The following is a 16,793-nucleotide window of genomic DNA, read 5'->3' as shown; positions in this document are numbered from 1 at the left end:
GAAAAAAAACCCAGCCCCGGCGGGGGAAGAGGATCTCCTAATGAATCCTTTTTCTAGATTCTCACGAATATATTCCTCTAGAACTGAGTTCTCTTTAGTGGATAGAGGATATACATTGCCCCTCGGAGGCATAGTACCAGGTAAAAGCTTAATTTTACAATCAAATGACCTGTGTGGAGGTAAGGTATCGGCATTCTTCTTGTCGAATACTGCTTTTAAGTCCTGGTAGATGAACGGTATCTGTCCCTCTGTAGACTGAGTGGTACTACCCGGTGTGTTTATTACAGCCAATGGGGAAACCCTGCGTAAACACTTCTCCTGGCAGCCCTGACCCCATGAGAGTATCTCCCCTAACTCCCAATCGATAATAGGGTTATGTCTTTTTAACCATGGGTACCCCAGGACTATGGGGACCGAAGGGGAGGAAATGAGCATAAGTGATAAGTTCTCCTCGTGCAAGATACCAACAGTTAAGTTAACGGGTATAGTCTCACGGGAGATAACAGGCTCAAGTAAAGGTCTACCATCTATGGCCTCAACGGCCAAGGGTGTATCCCTTAACTGGGATGGGACAGTGTGTTTGGTAGCAAAGGCTTGGTCGATAAAATTCTCAGCAGCTCCGGAATCTATCAAAGCCATAGTCTTTAGTACTCCCTTCTCCCAAGTTAAAAAAACTGGTAGCAGAAGCCTGTGATCTTTATAATTATGAGTAGAGGACAAAATAGAAACACCCAAGGCCTGTCCTCTAGAGAAACTTAGGTGCGAGCATTTCCCGAACGATTAGGACAATTCAGGCGTAAGTGACCTCTAACTCCACAATACATGCATAATCCCTCTCTTCTCCTGTACTGTCTCTCCTCTTCTGAGAGGCGAGTATTGCCTATCTGCATAGGTTCAGGAAACAGTGAGGTAGTGGGATCAGGACTTTGAAATGCGGGAGCTAATTTAAAGGAAGGTCTAAGGTTCCTCTCTCGAGTGTTTTGTCTCTCTCTTAAACGCTCATCAATACGAGAAATGAACGAAATTAAATCCTCCAAATTTTCAGGGAGTTCTCTAGTAGCAACCTCATCAAGGATTACGTCTGATAACCCGTTCAAAAATACATCTATATAAGCCTGCTCATTCCACTTAACTTCTGACGCCAGAGACCTGAACTCTAGTGCATAATCCACGAGAGTTCGGTTCTCCTGTCTCAGGCGCAACAGTAATCTGGCTGCATTGACCTTTCTACCAGGAGGGTCAAAAGTTCTTCTAAAGGCAGCTACAAAGGCATTATAGTTATATACTAACGGGTTATCGTTCTCCCATAGTGGGTTGGCCCATCTCAGAGCTTTCTCAATGAGTAAGGTGATAATAAATCCAACCTTTGCCCTATCTGTAGGATAGGAGCGAGGTTGTAGTTCAAAGTGGATACTGATCTGGTTAAGGAAACCACGACACTTCTCAGGTGAGCCACCATAACGTACTGGTGGTGTAATACGGGAAGAGGCACCTACAGTGGCTACCTCTAGGCCTGAGCTCACAGGAGAAATAGAAGTAGTACGCGTCTCCTCTGGCGGGTTATTAGCACGAGACAATAACGCCTGTAGTGCTAGCGCCATCTGATCCATTCTGTGCTCCATGGCTTCGAACCTAGGATCAGAAGGACCAAGCTGACTGTTTGTACTTGCAGGATCCATTGGCCCTGTCGTAATGTCAGGATCGGGACAGGGATCCAACACGCAGAGTACAAACAGGTACAGGATACGTATACCGGACCTTAGAATGGCCGGACTAACGTACGGAGAGTATAGAGAATGGTCAGAGACAAGCCGAGGTCGAGGGAACGAGAGGACAGGTAAGCGAGGAACAAGCCGGGTCAAGGATAACAGAGGTAAACAGAGTAAGTCAAACAAGCCGGGTCGGAACCAAAGGGATAACAGAAAATACCAGAGCACTGTGTGACTAGACAGGCTAGAACCACGACAGGGCAATGAGCAAATGGGAGAAGCAAGTTTAAATACCCTGGCTCGGAGGGAAAGACACGCCTCCGACGAGATCTGATTAGTCTCTACAGGATTGAGTGACAGATCGTTCCGGGCTGGCGTCATGACGTCGGTTTCCGGACGTCCTGCTACAAAAGGAAGTGAGTCCCTCGCGGCCGGCGTTTACGTGACCGGGTGGACCGCGAGGAACAGAGGAAACAGCCCGTCCGGACGGATAGACGTCTAAGTCTCTACCTCTCTCGGAGGTAGAGACTTCAGGTACCCTGACATCGGCATGGTCCTCTTGGAGTCATTGGGTGTCTAGAGAGGGATTCCAATCCCTTTACTGTACCTATCCCTATCATCTTGAACTATTTATCTTAGCTTTTTGAGATCATATCGTTCCCTCAATGTAGTGCATTCAGCCATTTCTGCAGCACACGTTCCCATACAAGGCATCCCAGTAGGTCAATATCCCTCCTGTATGTCTTCTGTTGCTAAGTATCTAGACCTCCGTCTCCTAAGTATTCTCGTCTCTGGGACGTAGAAGTGGTGTTGCGTTTCATTAGAGATTGGACAGATAGTCCGGGTCTATCTCTTAGACAATTATCAGCGAAACTTACCCTTTTATTTCGGACATCATGCGCGGATTGGACAAGTGAGAATACTTTTAGAGTATTCTACTTTCGCCAAGTTTCTCATGCTTCTTTCATTCTTCTTAACCATCAGAGTTAAAAATACAAATATGAAGCCTCCTATCATGTGGTAAAATTGTAGATTATGCTAACGTAGTGTACCTATAATCTTAATTTTAGTAATGACAGGAGGCAAATATTTCCCTCCCGTATTTTTCTCTTCCCTCCCTTTTTTCTGTGTGGGATGTGTCAGGATTTTCTGTCTTCTGTACTATGATAATTTTATAGAGGGGTCAATACGCTATGGTAATTAGATAATATGTACTCGGATATATGTTGTTACAATGTCAATAATGGTTGGAATAATGCAATTGTTCAATATATGTGGACAATCGGCCATTTCAGATGGCGTTCACTTTTTTCTTTTCTTTCAGTGTAATTGGTTCTCTTCTGGAGTCAAGTATACCTTTTCAATTTTCTTCAAGCATGTCCCCTTCTGGATATACGGAATTCTCCATTGACTTTGCCATACGTTTGTTTTCATGGTTTATATATCTTGTTACCTGTTTATTGTCGCTATGAAGAAAGAGGAAGGGCGTGGTCTTACACTGCCTTTTGTGCTACATCCTGCTTGTATCTGATTGGTTTTTTATGTTTCTGTGCTGCTGGAGTTTTGCAGTAAAGAGAGTTATGCAAATATTCGCCTCTAGTCATTATTCAAATTAAGATTATAGCTACACTACGCTAGCATACTCTACAATTATCTGTCATTGGCTTTAAATCAGGGGTAAGACTACCTCAAATTTTGGTGGGTGGACGAAGGCGCAATGATAACCATCTGTTGGTCAGGTTGGATTGTAATTGTTTAAGTTTGGTTTTAAAGTTATGTTAATGTTTATTTATTCAATTTTGATTATGTTTTTATTGGAATGGTATGTACAATGGCTCCCAAATCCTTTAAATAAAAGCTACAGCAATTATATCCATTTACAGTCTCTTTGTGTTTTATTGTGCATGTCTAATAAGTTATTCTCCATGCAATGGGCATGAGTGTCCTTGATTTCCTACAACCTCATCCTTACTGTGACGAACTGAGCCTCGTCATGTGTGCTTGGAGGGGCCTGCTGGCCAGCCTCTTACCAAAAGACTATGGGCCCTTTAAAAACAAAATGTGAACAGACTTGGTTTATGGGATTTTATATTTGGTTCGGGAACCGAACAGTCGCATGAACCGGAGACCACCCTTGAGCTTGTTAAGCAATTGTTTGTTTGTAGCTTGTTTGTAGCAATTCCCACCGCAGTGTTCTAAGTGTTCATCTGAGTGGCCGCAATTCCTATGGACGACCACGAGGTGGCGGCCATCTTGTTCGCATGAAATCAGGCAGCGGTATTTGGGCATAGATCTCATGGAACTGAAAACGGACACAGAAACTCCCGAACACCAGTGGACTTGCAACATTGCCTGCGTTTGGTTATACAACACTTAGAAAGGTGCTGGTCGGTGGAAATGTTCCCACGAACAAGGGGATCAAGCTCCAGGGTAAGACAATGGACTCTGTTCAGTAGTTTGTTCATTTTTAAACTACTGAACTAGACCTACCGCAAGCCCTGATTCTCTGGAACTGTTTTGGGCATGGGACCATGCGGGCGGTTGGTGAAATTATGACTTCCAGGAAATTCCTGAACCCTTGAACTGATCTGGGTGATTTTTGGATATGTTAGTCACCCAGACTGTGGGGATTTTGTGTTTTAAGGTATTTTGGGGGTTTTGTAAAAATGTGCCTGGAGATAATTGAGTTCAATACAGTGCTTGACTTAATTATCTCCCAGGCATAGGGGAGGGATTGACCTATTTTGTATGGGAGTGTCCTGGACCTGAGAACCAATGTGATTGTGTATATGTTTTTACTGTAGTCTACTCTCAGGTCCAAGGGGGAGTGCCCCTTGCATGGTGACCTGCATATAAGGCCAGTTGTGGCTGCCATTAAACAGATTTTGTTTTACCCTTCATGAAGTCTAGGCTCATGTTTGGGGGATTGGAGAGCTATATTCACTCTGGGGATTGCTATAATCAGTATACTCCCTTGGATCACAACAATATCTCTTGTAAGAGCAGCCTGCTTCGATCTCTGGACTAGGAGAGGTCTACCCACTGGAAGCTGGATCCTGGCCTTGTGTCCAGGGTGGGTGGAGGACAGCGAGACCCCAACCAAGCTGCGGCGGTTTGTGGGGTTTACGAGGGTTATGATGTTCAAGTGCGGTGCTTATGGTACTCAAGGATTGCAAGGAAGCAGGGATTGACGGAGGTACCCGGTCAGGGTGCCAGGCGGTCCGTCACACTTACTAAAGGCTAAGGCAGGGATTTACAGTCTGTAGCCATTCTGATTCATACCTGCAATCGCACTCTCAGGCAATCACAGTTGCCACTTGCTGATCATGCCAATGTTTCCTCATTAGCCCAAGTAACACAGAGGGGATTTGTTGCTGGAGACTCTCATTGCTGAATGAAAGGGCAGTGCCAGGGAACTCATATTTTATAACCACTTCAATAAGATGAAGTCGCTATGTGTGCCAACATTCAGGGTCAGGGGCACACAGAGGGATGAGTGGGGTAAAGAGGCAAACAGAGGACTGAGTGTGGGGAAGAGGCACACAGAGGGCTGGGGGGGGGGGGGAGAGGCACACAAAGGGCCAGTGGCGTACACACATCCCATGGGGCTTCCATGCGAAACTGATCCATACCCCCCCATCAACACCCCCCCATCTCATACATACAGACACATACAGACAGACACATTCACACATACATTCACACACACATACATACACACACAAGACATCTACATACAGACAGAGGCACACAGAGAGCTGGGGGTAAGAGGCACACAGATGGATGAGTGGGGGTAAAAGACACATAGACGGCTGAGAGGGTGAAAGAGTCACACAGATGGCTGGGGGAAGAGACACACAGAGGGTTGATGGGGAAAACGCACGCAGAGCGGGGGAGAGGCACACAGAGGACTGATAGGGAAGAGGCACACATAGGGCTGAGAGGAGGAGAGGCACACAGAGGGCTGAGATGGGGAGAAGCACACAGTGGGCTTAGAGGGGGCAAAGAAGAGCACAGAAGGGCTGGGTGGACAAAGACACACAGGGGCTGGTGGAGACAGTGAAATGCCTGGGAAGAGAGATGCACAGAGGGGCTGAGGAAGGGGAAAAAGAGACACAAAGGAGTTGGGGTAGAAAGAGACACACAAAGTTGGCATTTTTGTTTGGGGGATGGGGGTGCAAGTTGCTAGCAAAATAGTATTGCACCGGCCTTGACAACAGTGTCCCTTCTAAGATCAGTTTGTGAGCCAAAGAATCATGGGACCCACAATATAGTAACAATGTCTGTTGGTATTCCATTTGTGCTTGGCATATATACATGGGCAGGTGTGGTGCCATTTCCCTAGAACTTGCTAAATTAGTTGGTGTCCTATCTTTTTCTCATATGAACAGTCCACTCACGTTTATAGATTGCACTCTAGATTTTTTTTTTTTTTTTTTTGAAGGCCAATCTCTGGGAAATGTCAGTAGGTTGCTGAAAACAATGAGCAAAAACAACAATAAATATTAAAAAAAATGAGACACATTTTTTACTCTAGGCTCCTTTTCCATAACAACATTTGCTTGTTGTTTTTACTAAAGTACTGCACTTAATCCAGAACTGTTGATTTGTTTAAGATTGGGTGTCTATTTCTCAGAAAACATGTAGAGAACAAAATCTGCTTCTTCCTGTTTTTTCCCCCAAAAATCCCCAACTCTAATAGCATAGTTTATTTTGTTTCAATACCAATTGTCTATATTCCAATAAAATCCATTCACCATTGGCCCTAGGATGACCTCTTTAGAGCAATAAGGGGTGCAGAAAGCAACTCATCCCCCTCTATATCTATAAGTCCCAGGAGACCAGCAGCTGACCATACGTGGTGATGGTGGCACACTGTGTGTCTATGTGAGCTCAGCCTTAGCCAGATTCAGAAGATATGTCTAAACCTCACGTTTCCAATCACATTACGTGAACAAATAACAGAGGGGGCAGACAGCCAGAAAATCTTGTATAACTTTTTAAAATGTGCCAGAAACTTTAAAAACTCCCATCCCTCCTCCTCTTTCCCCACTCCAAGCACCAGCAAAAACTTACCAAGTTGAGAAGCATTTTGCTCCTCTGCTGCCTAATAACCATCTTGCTGCTACCCTTATTTAACAGACAGCTGCATCATCCACATCTCATTTAAAAAAAAATCTAATTTTTATTTTATTTTTCCCCCCAATATTTAATTGTTTTTATTTTGTTTGGGGTGGGTGGAGAGATGATTAGATTAGGTTGTGGATTAAGGGGCATTATGTTTGTAATACAGCTTGCTGTGTTTCTACAGTGTATATTGCAAGGCATTTGCCAGCAGCAGAGGAATCAGCATGGTCCCAGTGCCCTGTTTAGACAGAGGGTCCAGTGGCAGAACAATGGGAGGGTGTTCAGCTTGCTGAGCCATGGCTCTGAGTACCAGCCTGCCAGGAGAAGGGCCCCCGTATCCAGGGCACCAAACAGCCCAGTGCTCATTCTCAGCAGCAGAAACAGCACCAGCATCTCTACCGGAGAGAGACCACCCCAGCCCAGACCTCAGCCCTCTCAGGATGGAGACTTCCAGCAAAGGGCTACCCAACAGCAGGGTTCCTCTGGCTCTCGCTTCTGGTTCCAGGCAGCAGGGAGGGCGAGCAGCCCAGCTGATGCTGCTGGGAGACAAAGGAGCCGAGGAGAAGGTGGCCAGACCGCTGACTCCCATCAAGCCCAGGCAGTCAATGGCACAGGAGGCGCCAGAGCCAGGCTGGATGTAATGCAGGGAGACGATCCGTACAACCCATACAAGTACGGGGATGACAATCCTTACTACAACTATTATGACACGTACGAGAGGTCCAGGCAGACTGAGAGGGGGAGACCAGGCTATGGCACTCGCTACTTCCAGAATGGTAAGAATTAAGGAACTAGGAATAGATATTTATGTTTTTTGTCAAATCGTTAGCCAGATCCTTTTAAAGTACGAACATATTTTTAGAGCTCGTGTGAGAATAGACCTGCATTCCATTTGCAGTTAAATCGAGAGACTTTCTGAAGTTCCTTTAGGGGGAAACATTGTTTCAAGTGTTTTGAATGATCTCCCTGCACACTGCAGAGGGAGGGATGTTAGAACAAAGCTGGATCAGATTATATTGATCCTTCCACTGCAATTGTTCTTTAAAACCCTGAAAATTCCCTTTATTATACAATATATTGTAGTTAGAAAAAACTCAATCTTCCTCTAATTACCTTATCTTTGTGAAATAATAAAGGTAATTAAACATCCTAACTCTTATTCTATTTATATTTAATGCATCCAATATGATCATGTCTTTTAGTCTATTATTGTATAGCAGGAGTAGCAAAAAAAAAGTTCTCTTTAGCTCTCTGACTCTTTTAGAACTGCTATTCCAGTGGTGCCTCATGGGAATTGTAGTCCTTCAGCAGCTGGGAATCTGTCTTTTGACCACCCCTGTTCTCCAGTACTGTACACGGATATGTTGCTATACAGGCTGTTAAACCCCATTAAACCCTATGTGTTGCTATGTGTGTTCCCTGGTGTTCACACTGATTGTATGAATCTCATTGTAACGTGGCAAGCTGCAACACAGCTCTCAATGTTTAGCTGCTCTATAAGGCATTGTCATGCTGTCACATAAAAATACACAGGATGCTATCTAGATACATTTACTTTTTTAGGGTTTACTTTCATTCCTTCCAAACATTACAAAGTTGAAAATATTCCACTTTAAAGCAGAAGAGAATTTAATTAATACAATTATATATATGAATATATTTCACACAAATTATTTTATTGCATCGATTTGTTTTATTGTATGGGTTTTGGATATGTCTGCAAATAAAAAACAATCACTGTCAGTTTACATAGTGTTCAGATATACTTAGTGTTAAGATATACATAGTGTTCAGATATACTTAGTGTTCAGATATACATAGTGTTCAGATATACATAGTGTTCAGATATACTTAGTGTTCAGATATACTTAGTGTTCAGATATACATAGTGTTCAGATATACTTAGTGTTTAGATATACATAGTGTTCAGATATACTTAGTCTTTAGATATACATACATAGGGTTTAGATATACATAGTGTTCAGATATACTTAGTGTTTAGATATACATACATAGGGTTTAGATATACTTAGTGTTTAGATATACATAGTGTTTAGATATACATACATAGGGTTTAGATATACTTAGTGTTTAGATATACATACATACATAGGGTTTAGATATACTTAGTGTTTAGATATACATACATAGGGTTTAGATATACTTAGTGTTTAGATATAAATACATACATAGGGTTTAGATATACTTAGTGTTTAGATATACATACATAGTGTTTAGATATACTTAGTGTTTAGATATACATACATAGGGTTTAGATATACTTAGTGTTTAGATATAAATACATACATAGGGTTTAGATATACTTAGTGTTTAGATATACATACATAGTGTTTAGATATACTTAGTGTTTAGATATACATACATAGGGTTTAGATATACATAGTGTTTAGATATACATACATAGGGCTTAGATATACTTAGTGTTTAGATATACATACATAGGGTTTAGATATACTTAGTGTTTAGATATAAATACATACATAGGGTTTAGATATACTTAGTGTTTAGATATACATACATAGGGTTTAGATATACATAGTGTTTAGATATACATACATAGGGTTTAGATATACTTAGTGTTTAGATATAAATACATACATAGGGTTTAGATATACTTAGTGTTTAGATATACATACATAGTGTTTAGATATACTTAGTGTTTAGATATACATACATAGTGTTTAGATATACTTAGTGTTTAGATATACATACATAGGGTTTAGATATACTTAGTGTTTAGATATAAATACATACATAGGGTTTAGATATACATAGTGTTTAGATATACATACATAGGGTTTAGATATACTTAGTGTTTAGATATACATACATACATAGGGTTTAGATATACTTAGTGTTTAGATATACATACATAGGGTTTAGATATACTTAGTGTTTAGATATAAATACATACATAGGGTTTAGATATACTTAGTGTTTAGATATACATACATAGTGTTTAGATATACTTAGTGTTTAGATATACATACATAGGGTTTAGATATACATAGTGTTTAGTTATACATACATAGGGCTTAGATATACTTAGTGTTTAGATATACATACATAGGGTTTAGATATACTTAGTGTTTAGATATAAATACATACATAGGGTTTAGATATACTTAGTGTTTAGATATACATACATAGTGTTTAGATATACTTAGTGTTTAGATATACATACATAGGGTTTAGATATACTTGGTGTTTAGATATACATACATACATAGGGTTTAGATATACTTAGTGTTTAGATATACATACATATGGTTTAGATATACTTAGTGTTTAGATATACATACATACATAGGGTTTAGATATACTTAGTGTTTAGATATACATAGGGTTTAGATATAAATACATACATAGGGTTTAGATATACTTAGTGTTTAGATATAAATACATACATAGTGTTTAGATATACTTAGTGTTTAGATATACATACATAGGGTTTAGATATACTTAGTGTTTAGATATACATACATAGGGTTTAGATATACTTAGTGTTTAGATATAAATACATACATAGTGTTTAGATATACTTAGTGTTTAGATATACATACATACATAGGGTTTAGATATACTTAGTGTTTAGATATACATAGGGTTTAGATATAAATACATACATAGGGTTTAGATATACTTAGTGTTCAGATATACATACATACATAGGGTTTAGATATACTTAGTGTTTAGATATACATACATAGGGTTTAGATATACATAGTGTTTAGATATACATACATAGGGTTTAGATATACTTAGTGTTTAGATATACATACATAGGGTTTAGATATACTTAGTGTTTAGATATACTTAGTGTTTAGATATAAATACATACATAGGGTTTAGATATACTTAGTGTTTAGATATACATACATAGTGTTTAGATATACTTAGTGTTTAGATATACATGCATAGTGTTTAGATATACTTAGTGTTTAGATATACATACATAGGGTTTAGATATACTTAGTGTTTAGATATACATAGGGTTTAGATATACTTAGTGTTTAGATATACATACATAGGGTTTAGATATACTTAGTGTTTAGATATACTTAGTGTTTAGATATACATACATAGGGTTTAGATATACTTAGTGTTTAGATATACATACATAGGGTTTAGATATACATAGTGTTTCAATATGTCCTAGTGAAGAAAAGTTGCTTATAAAACTGGTGAGTTTGCATAAACAACAATCACCAGATTAATGTTATTTTGGGGTGCCATGCAAGTTCAGACATTTGATAAAAATTAAGGATTTGCAGTGAAAAGGAATCAGTTTACTAGTCACAAAAACATTTTTAGTAAATCTACTGTAAGACACATTACAAGCTGAATACGTATATATTGTATGTGTTGGCATTACTACTATCTACACAGTTGAGAAAGTGAATGCAAGGAATTCGTGTGGGATCCACTTTCCAAAAAAGTATAGTTTATATATTCTGTCTTGCAATACAAACCATATGGGAACTATATTATTCACATTGAAATGAAATTAATCTATTAACGTATAGGTGAATTTTACATTTTAGCCCAAACTATAAATAATATCTAGCTCAGATAATTCTCCAGGTTGTCTATATTGTCTAACGATGTGAAATGCCATTTTTATCTCTCACCAATGTAGTGAATTGGAATGTCAGCAGGGAGCATATACTGATAATTTATTTTTAGTTTCAAGTAAGTCCCCAGGCTGTTTCCGATTCCAGATCTAGTGCCCTCAAGAGTTTGAAGGAATATTACAAAATGGTCAATTTTGGACTACTGGGGGCATAATCGCTGATCTTGTAACTAAAGTGCACTGGATTTGATTTTCTTACACAAAGGTATAGTCTCCCAGTGAATGAGAGAAATAATTAGATTGACACTGCCAGGGACAGAAACAGCAACCTAGAGGTTTTAATAAGTACTGCAGTAGATGGATTAACCAGATCAACTCTCATTATTGGCCCTTGAATGTGTAAATCATTTCCACTTGTCTGTCCTGGACTGCCATGTGGTCAGTTGGAAAGGACTCACTAGCTATACACAGCCTGGTAATATATTCATTTATATGAACATGCTGGGGTGTTATATTTAATTAACAAGTATACATTTTCATACAAATAGATATATTAGAATAATTAGCAGAACTGGGGCATTGCTTGAAAAAGACTTGCAATCTGTTCAATCAGTGCGTTTACACATTTTTACCAACAATCCTCATATCTAAGAGGCATTCGCTCTAGTCTTGTAGTTAGGGGCTGTTTTAATCTTAACATAGTTATACCCTGTGTGTGCCAGTGTTTGGTTTCCTATACTGAATTAGAAGTGACATTTGAGAGTTTGATTGGTGTACATCAAGATGTAGGGTTGATACCTGGGCCTTTAACTCGACCTATGTGTTATTTTTATGGGCATGGTAACTTGCTGGTGGTGCCCATACTTCATCAGTTGTCTGGATATAATTACAAAAAGCAAGACCAGTGATCTGGATAATCAGTGCTTTGAAAACACCTAATATCACCATAAAACATACATACAAGGATTTACTGGGAATAGTGGAGATGTTACAAGAAAAGTTCAAATCTAGTTCAGAAAAAAATCCAGTTTAACTGTTCAGGTGGGACAGAATAGATACTTGTAATGCTTCAGCTTCAGTACAAATTCTGTCTTAATCTTCCAGCTGAAGAGAACGTGTAACCCTATGGGGAACTAATCATAATATATATCAGTAAGGATTTCTATTCACATAAGGGATAGAAAAGTATTAGTCTACCACGGGGGTGGGGAACCTTTGGCCCTCCAGATGTTTTGGACTACATCTTCCATAATGCTCTTACAGCCATAATGCTGGCAAAGCATCAAGGGAGATGTAGTCCAAAACATCTGGAGGTCCGAAGGTTCCCCACCCCTGGTCTACCAGATAGACATAGTACTGGCAATATATGAACAAATGAAATAAAATAAAAAACGATATTAGATATAAAAGAATAAAAAAAAAACAACAACAAAAAAACCTGTGTCCCTACTTAAAACAAACAATCGATAATAGGTGTGCTCCACAACAAAAGTGATAATAGTGTATCTGTGCAGGAGTTAGATTCTGTCCACGGGCATTTTCCATATAATGATGGTTGAAACTTTGAGCCTGTTACCAAACTGGCCATAGAAGCCGATCATGCAGTCAGGTAATGATGGCTTTCAGTGGTGCCAAAGACAAAATAGTATAAATATAATAATCAAAAAAACTATATTCACTGCTGCAGAATATGTTCTTATACTAGCACACAACTGTACTATATACATCACAATAGAGTTCATAATGATTATAATTTCATCATGTCGGTATCACACTACATTTAATTCCAGGTGAATGAAATTATATTAAACTGCCAGAAAACCTTTTTTTCCCCACTATATAAATATATTGTACCATTCATGCTGCAACCTTTCTTTAGAAGAATTCCAATAATTGCATATTTTTTACTTAAAGGATATTATCAAAATACCATTTAACATGGCAAAGCGGGACATAGTAGTGGCTAATTTAGTTTAAAGTTGGTAGAGCACTAGCCCCTTACTTTTTGGGCTCTGACAAATTATCCCCATGTACTTCAACTCCTCACCCAATGAGACATCATGCCCTGTTCAAAACCATAAACATGGGGGGGAAAAGAAGATCCCCCAGCACAATCCTTATTCAGAACAAGTGTTCCTTTATTGAGGTGCAAAATAAAACGGGTGGCGTGTTGGCCCCTAAGGGACTTTATCAAGGCTCTTAGGGCCAGAAACGCCTCCCATTTTATTTGGCACCTCAATGAAGGAATAACTGTTTTGAATAAGGCTTGTACTGGGGGATCTTCTCATTTTCCTTTATTAAATTGACTGTTGGCAGTGCCATGGTCAGTGCACCCTGGGGCTTATTTGGGTCCTCGTTCCTTGTTATACAAAACCCTAAACATAACTGCAACTGCATATCAGCAGTATCTCTAGCATTAACAAAGGGGAGGATGGGAACTGCAGTTTTTTTTAACATACAGTTATCATTGGTCCTTGGTCCTTGCAATAACAATAGCCATACCAGACCTCCACTGTACTGAGACAAATTTCCATTTAGTTTTTTTCTGATTTAAAAGTGTTCTATGTGCCATGATGGAATCTTGTAATGAAAGCTGTAGTTAGTCGAATAGAATTTTAATTAACGTAATAGATGCAGCTATAGTTTGAAGAAATGTAACAACAGCAGGCTTTCCTCCAAACCTATTCTTTTAAAATGTGACCACAGGGCTTCTGAGTTATAAAGGTTGTGCTGTATAAAGTGTTATGGCTGGCAAATAGGATTTGTGGTTTACTCATGGTACACTTTGGTGTTCTTTCCCCCCGTCCTCCCCTCCACATCCCCTCTCCTGGGATGTTGTTTGCCAGCCTACTTCTGATTCTAAACATTTGTGATAATGTGATTAGCCATAGTTACAGATAAAGGAAAAGAGATTGCTTATACAGTCAGAGTAAAGAAACAGAGAAGGGCACATATGTACTTTCAAGATACTGCGAGTCTTACTCGGTATACAATAAATAAAAAATTTCTTCCCTCAACTGCTGCTTGACGGTTATGATGTGTGCAAACTGTGTAAGCTATCCTGCTCGCTGCATGGACCTACATGGTCTTTCTGTAAGTTAGTTCTGGCCCACAGTCTTAAGTATGGTACTCTCTGTAGCTCCTCCATGTGGCAGCCATCAAGCTGTGCCTCACAGTATGGTGAGGTGACTACAGAGCAAGACAAAATTGTGGCTGGTAGGCATTTAACATGGTGGCTCCACCAGATAGCCTGATAATGTTGTGGTGCATGTCCAGGTTGGTCGAATGTAAAATACACCTGGACATATTTATTATACTACTCTGACCCTGTCTATAAAAAGAATGCTGAGCTCATACTTGCAATATACTAAGTGGTAGCAGACAATAACTTTGTAAGAAGTTTAGATTATTGTGTTTTGACTGTCTCGTGATTGGACAGAGGTCTGCTGAGCTGGACTAGTAAGGGCTTGCAATGAGGTCTAGAAAGGGGGATAAACCAGGGTTGGTCTGAGAAGACTACTTCACTTTTAATACTAACGACCCTTCGATAAGGGCAAAGATAACCCATAAAATAGTATCAGGTATAATGTCAGTATACATAGGAATGGTAAGAGGATTAATCTGCCTATAACGCGTACTGCAGGGCCGTGGGCACTGTTGAGGCTCATAATGAAACACTTTTGAACTAATAGAAGAAAAAAAAGATAAAGACACTAAACAGTCCTAAAGTGTCAAATATTGACAACCCATCAAAAATGAAAAATAAAAGAATTAGGTCATACAAATGGAAACAAAGAAAACCATAGGTCAGATTGTCTTTGAGGGAACCTAACACTAAGACTAGCTAGTACTAAAAAGTTAAGTCCTCAAAAAGCTGCCAGATGTGCATTACCTAGTGAAACAACAAATTTAAAAGCCAGTGCCGCAATTAAGGTCAGAGAAAAATACAAAAGTAAACCCAAAGTCACATGCGTTTTGCCAGTTATGTGGCTCGTCAAATCCTTCCTGAAGAGTTGCCTGTGTTTCATACTAGCTAGCCTTAGTGCTTGGTGCAATTGAAGGCATGCTGAGGGAAAGTCTGCTTTCTCTCCTTTTGAGTGATTTCAATCTTTTATTTATCATTTTCATTGGGTGGTCGATATTTGACATTTTAGGACTGTTTCGGGACTTTTTGTTTTTTTCTCTATTCTTTCCAAAGTATTTCAATCAGTCCCTCAATATTACACACAGCCCTACAGTTAGTTTTCTAAGCGGATTTGTTCCTTAGCATTCCTATGTGCACTGACATTATACCCAATACTGTTTTATGGGACTACCTTTGTCCTTTTTAAAGGGTAGTTCATAAACTGTGATGAATAAAAGTGCATTTATTTAAAAAAAAAAAAATGTATTATTATCCATGAGGTTAGCACTTATATCTCCTACTTTCTGTTTCTTGTTTTTTTTATTTTTTCTTATTTCCAGCTCGTTTTCCTTGTTCAAGATCATTTATGTACTATACCTTACCAGACGGTAATATACCTTTATAGAAAAAAACGTATGTAACCTTCGGATAATAATAACATATCATGATAGGTCAATTCTAGTATTGGCAACCACAACTGTAGTATTGGACAGTACCATGTTTATTTTTATTTTATAGTATAAACGGCTGACTAGAATGATCTAATTATTTTTCTGTGAGTATCAAGTGAAACTCTCAGGGGAATTCTCCTTGTATTTTTGGCCATGTTTTGATTTCCAAATGCTTCTTTTTACAATTGAGATAATCTGGAAAGGAAACAAAGTGCCCACCAACGAAGACAGAACTTCTTCAATTTTACTGGGTTAAAATGCTGGTGCAGTAGCACACTAAATAATTATATCTAAACAGTTTATTTCCTTAAATGGAACAGTCCTAGGATATGACTTGGATAAAGGGGCAGTTTATGTGATATGTTATTGAAAATGGTTAATACACAATTAGAGTTTTATTCAGTTACCCAAATCTTGTTGGGCGTTGATGGTGGAAATAAAATCTTAGTTTACAATAAGCAGTGGTGTCACAAGGGAGGCGCATCACGGAGGGGTGGAGGATGACACCCAGGGCCGGTGCGTCCTATGGGCGACTTAGGTAGTTGCCTAGGGCGCACCGGCCAGGGGGCGCAAGATTTGAATGAACCGACAGGAGGGAAGCTTATAGTGCTCATTTTAAAAAATTCCTTTCTGCCCAGTTCTCTTTAGTCTTGGAATATCCATTTAGTCTTCTGAATAATTGTATCACAATTAATTAAAAACATACATTATATATATACATATATAAAGAAACAAAAACAGATGTTTTCTTCAAAGTTTACATTATTAGAAACATGTACAACGTTCTG

The 16,793-nt window shown here is 39.2% G+C and overlaps 1 protein-coding gene across 2 annotated transcripts in view; it reads left to right on the top strand.

Moving 5' to 3' along the window:
- Positions 1–6,648: 6,648 nt before the first annotated feature.
- Positions 6,649–16,793, top strand: part of LOX (lysyl oxidase) — a 51,668-nt gene continuing 41,523 nt past the window's right edge. Inside the window, exon 1 of one of the 2 annotated variants that reach the window (XM_063454121.1) lies at positions 6,649–7,612. In XM_063454121.1, coding sequence (XP_063310191.1) covers positions 6,955–7,612 — 658 coding nt within the window. In that variant the 5' untranslated portion in view covers positions 6,649–6,954. The remainder of the gene's footprint in view (positions 7,613–16,793) is intronic. The other variant, XM_063454120.1, reaches the window with a different exon arrangement.

The sequence above is a fragment of the Pelobates fuscus genome, chromosome 5 (assembly GCF_036172605.1).
Source record: "Pelobates fuscus isolate aPelFus1 chromosome 5, aPelFus1.pri, whole genome shotgun sequence".
Taxonomy (NCBI): domain Eukaryota; kingdom Metazoa; phylum Chordata; class Amphibia; order Anura; family Pelobatidae; genus Pelobates; species Pelobates fuscus.
This window is presented reverse-complemented; position numbering and strand designations above follow the sequence as displayed.